Source organism: Syngnathoides biaculeatus, chromosome 10 (assembly GCF_019802595.1).
Source record: "Syngnathoides biaculeatus isolate LvHL_M chromosome 10, ASM1980259v1, whole genome shotgun sequence".
In the NCBI taxonomy this organism is placed as follows: domain Eukaryota; kingdom Metazoa; phylum Chordata; class Actinopteri; order Syngnathiformes; family Syngnathidae; genus Syngnathoides; species Syngnathoides biaculeatus.
The window spans coordinates 9,486,763-9,498,002 of record NC_084649.1 but is presented as its reverse complement, the minus strand read 5'-3'; the positions used below and the strand labels follow the sequence as shown (position 1 = coordinate 9,498,002).

The 11,240-nt window shown below is 39.7% G+C and overlaps 1 protein-coding gene across 2 annotated transcripts; it reads left to right on the top strand.

Moving 5' to 3' along the window:
• Positions 1 to 2,307: 2,307 nt before the first annotated feature.
• On the top strand, positions 2,308 to 5,538 carry LOC133507100 (cytokine-like protein 1). Of its 2 annotated transcripts, none has more exons than XM_061831737.1 (5): positions 2,308 to 2,443; positions 2,747 to 2,997; positions 3,139 to 3,183; positions 4,615 to 4,761; positions 4,858 to 5,538. In XM_061831737.1, exons 2-5 carry the CDS (start codon positions 2,851 to 2,853, stop codon positions 4,957 to 4,959), a joined length of 441 nt encoding a protein of 146 aa, XP_061687721.1. In that variant the 5' UTR covers positions 2,308 to 2,443; positions 2,747 to 2,850; the 3' UTR covers positions 4,960 to 5,538. The 2 variants fall into 2 exon arrangements, with proteins under 2 accessions (XP_061687721.1, XP_061687722.1); XM_061831738.1 differs by having other exon boundaries at positions 2,318 to 2,443; positions 2,770 to 2,997.
• The last annotated feature ends 5,702 nt before the right edge of the window (positions 5,539 to 11,240 follow it).

Genomic DNA, 11,240 nt, shown 5'->3' with positions numbered 1-11,240 from the left:
AAGTGCCCATGATCCTTGGGGAAAAACATTACTTCACGATAGTACCAATATATGTCACTATCAATGTAAATGAAATGTGAAGCAACACATTTAGTGAAACATGATTTGAGTCACTTTTGACAGTTTATATATGGCCTGTCACGCTATTGTAGTATTGGACTCATATGTAGCACTGTATTTTTTTTTTTTTAAAGGCAGCTGACTTGAACAGTTTTCATCCAACGTCTTTGTTTTCATTGTTAAAAGCAGTGTGATGAATCACAGATGGGTGACATCCTCAAAGGTTGTGCCTATCTGTTCCGACTCCTTACAAATGGATATCTGGGGAAAAGAGCAAATTACAAACAGCCATGTGATAGGCGAATGCCAAAAGCTCCAGTACAATATTTGCAGACTTTGCATTTGAGGTTTTGTGGTCTGGGTGTGACACTTACAAAAGGTGCCTGGTTGTCTGCAAATCCCGTCAGAATGTATTTGGAACTTGAAAAAAAAAAAAAAAATCAAATGCCTGGATCGTAATGGTGTTCTGCGATGCATGAAAAATGCATTTTCAACACAATTATACAGTATCCCCTTTTATAGGTAAGCTTATTCATTTTGGTAATGTTTTACCTCAACTGACTTTTTAGCTTTTTGGTGAATTGGAATTTTTCTCATGTAAGATTCTGCTTTGCAAGACTTTCACTAGATTTAACTCCTTTTTCAAAGGTTGAAAACCTCATCTGCAATCAATGGGCCAAACATGAAGCTATTTTTGTAGTGGATCAGACCATAGAACAGGTGTGGGCAGAGTATTAACTTGGGCCACATTTGACTTGATCTGTTCTATGATATGGCCTACCGAACGGTTAGATAGATCTCTGGAGTCGGAGCTGAGAGATGAGGCATCAAGAGAAGTTGATCCGGCAGATGTCGCATTTTTCTCATTCTCTCTTGATGGTCCTGAGCAGACGCGCGCTCTGCTTACTGCTGATCCAGAGTCAGGCTGTTAATATCGTGACCAGGACGTTTTAGGTCGCGGCCGCTGTGTAGATGACCTACCGTGCTGTTGCAGGCCCCTAACGTGGTCTGGACTGTTGAAGATTAAGGTCTTCCCACTATTGGGGACTCTTACATGAGGATCACAAAACGTTCTCCATGCAGAACATCTCTCATCAAACCGTGACCTGATTCCTCAAAAACTTTCCTCTGATTGGCATCTGGTCCGAAGATCTGGGTTGAGGTGAACCTCTTAGCAGTTTGAAGTCCAATCTTGTCAGCCTGCCTGTTGGATTGACTGGTCCTAAAAAATTTGAGGACCACAGTGTGACATCCCTCAACGGCCACAGTCCTGCTCGGGCCGAGCCGAGAATTCATCCAGAAGGTCTCGCTTGATCTTATCTACCTCCGCCGTTCTGACCCGCTCCGGCTTCTCAGCTAAGCCTGACTTTATCCTCTTGGCTGGAACACAAACTGAAACTCGGTCCTCGCACTCCTGGCCACATTGGAGTACTGGGATATTTGGGATGCATTGAAAATGAGTGGAAATTGCATCTATACATTCCGGGCACGCCCAAAACTCCAACGGTCAACAATCCTTTTTACGCTCTTTTGTACTTACATACAGGAACAAGATATATAATATGAAGATATAAAATAACTTTTCATGAGTTTAGAGGAGGGTGATAAGGAGGAGGACATTTTGATCTTTTGCAAAGATAATTGTCTGTAGTCATTACAACAACTTTTGTTGCCATGGCAACACATCACATTGCACACCAACCACCTTTGATAGAATATAAAGATTTTGAGGTTTTGATCGAAAACATCTTGAGATGAAACACCCCAAAGTTGAAGGTGATGGTATAAAATCTGAAAGGGGAGTTAGTTAAATGATAATCTATAAAAGGTGGACAAGAGGGCAAAGATTAAATGTAAATTTAAAAATGGAGGACTTCCTGTTGGGTTTCGACCGAGTATGTCTCCAAGATACATTTTTTGACATGTTTGGAGGTAACATATATGTTCAAATTCTTGTAGACCTAGGTGATGAAGATCTGGAGCAATAAAATTGTGTAAGGGGTGCTACAAGGCCATTTAAAAAAACGTGCAATAAACCATTTATGCATTATCTGAACCGTTTATCCTCACAAGTTGTGCGAGAGTGTCGAAACCATTCCAGCTATCCCCGAGCAGGATGTAGAGGATACCCTGAAGTGGTGATAATAAACCTAAAATATTGACTTTTTTTGACAGACCTGTTTCATGTGCGAAGTTTCACAAGTTGATCTGATTAACTTGTTATGAAACATCATTTCCTTTTGCCAGTAGGTGGCGTGTTTTGTCTATGGATGCCTTTAGCTGTGGACATTCAAGTGGGAAATTTTTGAAATGATATCATGTTCCAACATGTTTGGATCTCACTGTGAATTATCAGATGGCGTGGCGAAGTCTAATGAGCACTGTAAGTGGCCTTTTTTGTTATTTTGCGCATTTTCGAATTTAATGACTTCACTCCTTGTGAACATGTCTACATGAATTAGAATCTCATTTGTGTATATTTAAATACATTTACGTGATTTTTTTTTTTTTTTTACATCGTAAAAGTTAGTGAAATATGTCTCAGCTGGAGCACTTGGGGAACCTTGTCCTTGGTGCTCTCCAAAACACTGCAGCGGCGGTCAAAATGTTTCCGTCGGCGTTGCTATGCTCCTGCGTCATCCTCCAAATGTTTTCTTTTTTCTCGACCCCTCCATTTAAACTGCAGCAAGTCGACCCCCGCTTTTGCAGAATTGTTGGCGTCTGGTCGGACCGAGCAGCGCGCACATTCTAACCGCAGCCCGCGAGCAACGGCGCTGAATCGCCCTAAACATGAAGTTCGGATCCGCACTCGCGTTCTGGTTCTTCGGTTTTGCGTGTGTGTCAGAATGCACGCCACCGACCTGTTACTCCAGGGCGCTGAGCTTGAGCAAAGAAGTGATGACCCTCTTGGATAAGATCCACACTTACCACCGTATGGTAAGCGCCCCCGACTTTGTTTCACTGGAAACCGATGCAATATATATATATATATATATATATATATATATATATATTTTTTTTTTAAATACTGTATGTTTTTCCTTCATGTTTGCTTTGCGTCCTGTGTTGTTTTGCCAGAAAACGTGTGCTGAGGTCCTACCCACCATCTTCCTTGACGTGCACGTAAGTTCAATTTAGGCACAGTTGGTAAAGTGTTGGCCTCACAGTTCTGAGGTCCCGGGTTCAATCCCGGACACGCCTGTGTGAAGTTTGTATGTTCTCCTCGTGTCTGCTTGGGTTTCCTCCCACATCCCAAAAATATGCAACATTAATTGGACACTCTAAATTGCCCCTCGGTGTGACTGTGTGTGCGGCTGTTTCTCTCGATGTGCCCTGCGATTGCCTGGCAACCAGTTCAGGGTGTACCCTGCCTCCTGCCCGTTGACAGCTGGGATAGGCTCTAGCACTCCCACGACCCTCGTGAGGATAAGCGGTGAAGAAAATGATGGATGAATGGATGGATTGATGGGTACACCTGCGCCATCTAACGTAAATAAGGCTTGTCATGCTTTTTGGGAAAATTTGAAACTTATTGGACACGAAAACCAATTAAATATAGCCATCATATACTTTTACATTTCAACCTCAATATATACGAACTGTTTTATGGAAAGGAATTAAATTCAACAATGTTCGATTGTCACAAGCTGATTTGCACTGCTTCTTTTAACAACTAGGATGTGAACTGGCAGAAGATAGTTTATAAAGGTACTCTGTGTTGCCAATTTGGTAATTTTATTTTATTTTTTAAAGTGATTTTAATTCCCACAAAAAGGAGAACATGAGCAAAGTCATTTTCCAATTTTTCTTTTTGACCTGACTAGAAAGCATCCCGGTGTAACGCGATTGCTGAGTCAGTCGCACTGAACATTGCCACGGATGTGGCGAAACCTATTTCTCGACCTGTTGGAAACTTTTGACCCGAGGAATGCGCATCCAAGCTGCAAATGTTTACTTGAGGTTACAGTTAAATTTTATCTTTTATTTTGCCCACAGATAACATAACTCATTGCAAATGTATTTCAATCTCTTACGGCTTGTACAAACCCAGGATGCGCACCTTAGTTTGACAACCACTCATCTAATGAGAGCCCAATTTCCTCAGAAATATCCATAATGTGAAAGTCTGAACCTTATTAGTTCAGCACAAAGTTGTTATTTTGTTGTATGAGTCGCAGCAGAAGGACCTCTGTCAACTAACTAGCGAAGGAGAATTAAATTTTTCTGCATATCACTCTGTCCCTGACATAGCTAGTACATGGATGAAGATCCATTTTTAGGTAAATAAATTATTTCTTGAGCAATTAAGGGAATTAGATAATTTCCTACTGCACAAATGATGTCATGGCATAATATGGATTTTTTTTGGTAATTTACTGTTTCTGTTAATGACCATGGATGGATGGATTGAGACAGAAAGAATTACATCAATGAAACAAAATCAGTTTAAAAATGTCACCCCCATTATGTATCGTGGTTAGAATGTCCACCTCAGCTTCTGAGATTTTTGACGTCAAGTGATCACGCCTGGGATGAAACCAATTGTCGTTGTAGAACTCGTGTGTGACGACCAAGCTCCGTGACTTCCTCTACGTGCTCCTAAACCATCCCAGCCGGAACTGCAGAGAGCGACCCAGGATGGTACTGCTGAAAACCAAAATGCAGAACTTGTACGCCATAATCAGCCGAATTTGCTATCGGGTGAGTGCATCTCAAAGCTGAGCAGTGGCTTTTCCGACTTGCCGTTGGTGTGTTTTGCAGCTTCCACGTGACCTAGTGTCTTTGTTGCTTTGGCAGGACTTGGTGTTTTTCACAGACGACTGCGGGGCCATCGACACTGGCCACAGCAGGCCTCACTACGCGGAGGACAGACTTCAGATTTTGCAGGAGGAGAGATAATCAACAAGAAGGGGGTAGCCTCAAAGCACTTCCAAACAGTCTAACGTCATCACAATATATGCATAAACATTACACGTATTCAATCATAAGCAGCACAGGACGGCGTGCAAACTCGTGTTTAGTGGACATGCCTGGTTACATTCCTGCAAGAACAGCAAAACTTTCCACAGGAAATTTGTCGAATGCCAGCCGTGCCGACGCAAATCTTGAAATAATAAACCAGTAAGAGATGCTTGTGAGCAGCCTTCACCTCTGTTAACTTACCACGGCTGATCAAAGCTCCATGTGTCATTAAGAGAAATCGGCTGTGTTGCCGTAACCTTTGCCCTCACTAAACAACCAGTAACGAACCAGCACCATGTGCAACAAAGTTACTCCACTTATTTGATAATGTTTTGGAAGGAATACTATTCTGACATTTTTTTTCTGACATTCTCACCACATTGCTTCACATCAAGTCAAGACTTGTGGTTTTTACTCAAATAATGCAAACTCTTTCAGTTTATCTCTTTTCTATGTCTTTTTCCATGTCTGGATGGACATGATCCCACTCAGAATAAACCTTTGGTTTTGCTGTGATAGTTTGTTTGATGGATGACCTTTCTACCTGCCTTATGTATTACATCAGCTCTACATTTTCGGTGGGAATAGAACTCATTCCGCATGGCACATCTTGACAATATGTGTACATGCACAACAACTCTTCTGGTCACCCCACCCCCAGCCCCATTTTTGATTGGGATTAGGTCTTCCTCTTGTCAAGCCATTCTTCAGTTGATTTGCACGCATCTTTTGGGTATTTTAGTAATTGTCATGCTGAAAGGTGAAATCTGGCTTCGCCTTCACATCTGGAGGCTTGGGGCCAATTCTGTACTATTGTGGCTATTGAGTCAAGTTCTATCTCAAGAACAAAACAAGAGCAAAGTAAATTCTTCCATTGCTTCACTGTGAGTACTGCGCATAGCTGCTTATATGGCAGGTTTTGAAAAACAATGCCCCAAAAGTACAAATGTTGCTATGATCAAACTAAAATATTAATAATAGTTTTCCCATGTGTTTTTATGAGACTAATATGATGCATGCAGTACTAAACCTGTACTGGACAAAAATTCTTGTAGTTCTAAATTTGCTTAGGGACATAGGGATCAGACTCAAAAATAAATAAATAAATAAATAAATAAATAGATAGATAGATAGATAGATAGATAGATAGATAGATAGATAGATAGATAGATAGATAGATAGATAGATAGATAGATAGATAGATAGATAGATAGATAGATAGATAGATAGATAGATAGATAGATAGATAGATAGATAGATAGATAGATAGATAGATAGATAGATAGATAGATAGATAGATAGATAGATAAATAAATAAATAAACGATGACAGAGGTGTTCTTGAGAAAGGCACCCAACCACCCTGCAATATTCATCCCATTATGACAGGTGCTCAACTGTTGTCATCTGCTTGGTTCATAAAAATGCACGTACGTAATAATACTATAACACGGGGGGGAGATCTACTACAATACCACTTTTTACCACAAGATGGTGCTGCTTGTGAGCGTATGTCCACTCAGATTTATCCATGAGTCCAAATGGGCATCATCTCATTAGTTTCACATCTTCTCGAAATATTTGAAAGAATGAATAATGTACACACGAGGATTTGATGGGTTATAAAAACTGCTGGGTTGTCCTATGAGCACTTTTCATATTATTACCTGCCTAATCTGCTGCAAAAAGTCAATATTAAGTACAAAACTTTGAGGCGAAGTCAAGCATGTTTGTTGTTCTTTAATGCAGTGAATGTGATTCCAGTGCTCTTAACCACATGCGGCTTGTGAACTTCTAATGAAGGAACCCCACTAACAGCAAAATGTTAGTGAGCAACATGAGGCCTGTTAAAAAAAAAAGTGGTTCTAAACTATAATTGCCGTGCTTATTGATCACCGTCATCATTACAGGACTGCAAAGTTCACATTGTTTTGTATCATTAAGACAAAATGAGGATAAAACGGTTAGTCAGTGGGAGTCCGGATAATTTCCCAATGTAATGTTCTGTGACCCTGCACCAAAAAATGTTAAATGCTGGGTCGTAAAACCTAAAAACTTTGCCCCAGGGGGTCACAGTAATCATTCTCTGCTTTGCTGAAACAAATGAGCTCGTAAACTACAGATCAGAAACAAATTTACATTATAGGATCAGTGATGCAGTTTGTGATTCACTTTTGCTTTATAGGGTTTTCGGGCAATTTTCCATCACATTAAGCAGTTTTTATTGCAGCTTAAAAAGACGTGTTGCCTCATTAGTCAACAAAGGAAAATGTTTCCCCTTAAAATAGTTGTTTGGAATATTCTGTACTTTAGTAAGAATTATATTGCGCAGTAAATGCAGCTACAGATGCCAGGTAACAACATCTTAGTCAGTCTAGAGGAGTAAAGTGTGTCTCCTGTCGACTGAAAAGATGTCTCAAAAATGCCATAATGATAAATAAAATACTAGCATGGTTATTTATATGTGGGAGTAATTAGATCTTTCAGTCAGTCAGGTGGGGGCCCTCAAAGACCATCTAAAACTGAAAGTCATTCAAATGAAAACTCTTGCACTCATTAAATGTGCTCATTGCAGCAATGGCCGTAGCTGTAGTTGCTAAAGGTGCAGTGGGTATAAAATGTTCACACACCCCTCTCCAAATGCCAGGTTTATGTAGCATAAAAAAAATCAGGAGCAAGATATATAATTTCAAAACTTTCCACCATTGTGATGTGTGCAGCTCAACTGTTTTTTTCCCCACAAATCTTTTTGAGAAGAGACATCAAAATGAACAACTGCGATGATGTTCTTGCACAAGTGTTCATAATTCTCCGCACTTAAAAAAAAAATACTAACATATGTGGGGAAATGTGTTATGATCCAATGAAACAATGCTGGAACTCTTTGGCCATCATTCCAAAAGGTATGTTTGGACTCAGCACAGTACTGAGCAGAACTAAAAGAACATCAAGCACGGTGGTGATAGTAGCAAGCGGTGTGATGCTTGAGGTATGTTTTTCTTCAGCTGGAACTGTGGCCTTGGACAAGCTGGATGGAATTCTGAATAGTTTGAAACATCAGTCAGTGTTAGCATAAAACAAAAACAAAATAAAAATTCAGGAAGAGCCTATTTAACATCTGAAATCTATTTGGGGTTCATCTAAAATGTGGAATGTGTGTGCTGACTGCCGTTTAACATAACTTTGAAATGTGATTGATCACTTCGAAACAGAGGCACATCTCAGATATATGAGGGTGTGCATACTTGTGCAATGACATTATTTCATTTTTTTTTTATTTACCGTCGAGAGAGATTCTCAGCAGTGATAGTATTAGAAGTGGGGTGTATAGACTTTTATTTCCGTTGGAAATATTTTACAGGTATTAATGATGAAGTTCCTACCAGTTCAATTAGTATTTTACTGCTCTCTTGCGGACACTTGCGGACCCTGCAGGCAAAAAGAAAAAGGGGAAAAAAAAAGAAAATACACCTACTGTATATCCAGTACAGCAATAGTTTCAGCCTCATCCCTCCAATATGGCAATACTCTTTGTACATTATTGCTCTTGGATTTATTTCATTATTGTTCTTGGTACGTTACTTACACTTAATGTAAATGATTTTCTCAACCAATGCTGAGGGACGCCCAAATTAAACATTTTATTGAATGCATCCATTCCACCATGCATCTAATCCAGCATTTAAATTTAATAATTAATTTGTACGGCATCCATGACGTATTTCTGTTGTCAATAACAGTTAAGACCAGCTGTTTTTCTGCAGTGCTGTGTTTTTTTTCAATTCTTTTTTTTTTTTTAGATATTTTAGATATGTGCAGCAGCACCAGCAGCAGCACATTTGTGCTGATGGCTCCATTAGTAGAAGGCTGAGGACCGATTTATAACACGAATTCTTCATTAATAATCTTAGCATTGCTTTGACGTTGCAGACCTCACATGTAGTGACAGTAAAGAGAAATACGAATATATATGCCTGAAAGATTTAGTCATAAGTTTTTTTTATAGTAATTAAAGATGTCGAGATGAAATACTGTTATTTTTTTTTTTTTTTTAATGACCCAACGTCGTGGGAGACAAATCCACTCGGTTGACTTTCTGTAATTCGTCATCATGGCGTCAATGTCGTATAATGTGTCAGGTGAAAAAAAAAAATATGATAAAATTCTTTGACTAAAAAGGGATGTAAGGAATTTACAAGCTTGGTACTTTTTTTTTTTAGCACTTTTAAAACTGCTTATTTGGAAGTCACTAGAAGTTGAAACACTTTGGAAATCCATGTGAGTGTGACCTTCAGCAAAAACAAAAGTGAGAGGAGTGTATGACTGCTTTATTATATTGAATAAACGACTAAAATAAACAAATAAAGGACTCATTTCCCGTGGCTAGGTTAATGTTTTAATTAGTGGCCGGAAAGGTAACATCACGTAATTACTAACTTGAATACTTTATAGAAATCCTTGTCAAGGATTGCCACAGAGATATTTATGTGTGTTTGGCTCTTGAATTTATGAAATTTAGTAAATCCGTCCGTCCATTTAGAATAAAATGACAACTAATCCACTATCCTCAACTAAATTTGATTGAGCTACAGTATACTTAAAAAAGTGCTCGAGAAAATGCAGCCCAGGACATCTTTTTTCATTAAATTTGTTGTTTTAGTGTCCCCAATTACCAGAAATAATTTCTTTTTCTATTTCTAGCTCTCTCAACCCAAAGAAATACATGAAAGAAAATGAAACCTATGTCAACAATTTACAGTTGGGATGTCAACCTAAATTTTAATTGGGCCCTATAATTGTACAATATGTCACAATTTATTAATATACATGTTAGAAAATGCTGCTCATTATTTCCATTTTAATAGCATACAATAGAAATATTTTTACACATCACGAGATTATGAATTACAGCTAATATTAAACACGAGGCTTTTTTCATACATTTTAATTATTTAGGTGGACTAGAATCTTTTACTCATACGATGTTACGCTGCTGCTAAATAAACACAAACAACAATAATCAAAGAATACATCCGACAATTTTTGTTCTTCCCAGTCATGCATTTATAAGCGGATGACTTACCAAAAGGTCACGATGAGTGAGTGATGAATGACATCAAATGAGCAGCCTGCTGTGATCTTTGGGCTCGTTTTCAGTCGTCGTCGAGAATTTCGCTGCAGGCCACCACAGAGGAGAGAAAAGTATTTCGAAGAATGGGCACGTCCCATATTTGCCTTGCGTCAAGTTGCTCTGAATTTTCTCATTTGTGTTTTTTGGACTCGCCTCGTTGATCCGTGATGAACTCGTCGGGGCTTTTTACATGATGCAACAAGTGTAGTAGTGCGGTTTTAAATCAACATTCTTACAGATAAAGATTGCTAGAGAGAGAGAAAATAATAATAATAACAACAATAAGGTCATGTTGTGCAAGCCTTGTGTGAGGACAGCAGCTTGTCATCGCGCAGAGAGGAAATCACCGCAGCAGAGTCCCCCGTTGACATTTTAGGAATGATAAAAGTTCCGCCTTGCCTGGAGCTACAGCCTCTCTGGAGCCGGCTCGGGCCGGGCTTCCATCCGCCCGCGCTCATTACAAACAATTATTTTACTCCATTTTTACCCCCCTGTGCCCGGTTCAGAGAGAAGGAGGGTGGCGTGGTGGTGGGGCGGAGGCTATACGCTCTATAATTTGAAACAATCTGATCCTCTTTTCGGACAACTCCGTGAGATTTCGGTTTTGTTTTGAGGTGCTCCACGAGGAATGCGCCTCGCACCCATGTCCTACCCCTTGATGGCCTGTCATTTGCTTCGTTTTACACCCCCTTAAGCCGCCCTAATGACACACGTGGAATCGTTAAAGCGCCAATATTTAGATCAGCGTGTTTTGAAGTGGCCTCGTCAACGTGGACCCCCAACCCCCACTCCCCTTTCCCTTGCACCTCCACCTCCAGCCACCACATGATCCCCACCCCTAAACTCTGCTGGCGCCAACGGAATCTAGGTTAGTCGCCTCAAAGCAATGGGCAGCAGCTGTGGCAATACATTCCTGCAGAGAAACTTGTGACAATTTGACATTGCTTGCACACAAGCGAGCTTTGAAGAGAAAAAAGAGATTTTGCCCGTGTCATCATTTTCCTCCTCCTTGCCAGTGATTATGACATAACGCCAGTCAAGACAAACATGTGAAAAAGAATAAACAATTTATTAAGTTATGTCACAAA

Coding starts and splice junctions, on each gene's coding strand:
- LOC133507100 (XM_061831737.1), top strand. CDS start 2,851: ATGAAGTTCGGATCCGCACTCGCGTTCTGGTTCTTCGGTTTTGCGTGT. Junction 3,184..4,614: donor CCATCTTCCTTGACGTGCAC/GTAAGTTCAATT, acceptor TTGTCGTTGTAG/AACTCGTGTGTGACGACCAA. Junction 4,762..4,857: donor TCAGCCGAATTTGCTATCGG/GTGAGTGCATCT, acceptor TTGCTTTGGCAG/GACTTGGTGTTTTTCACAGA.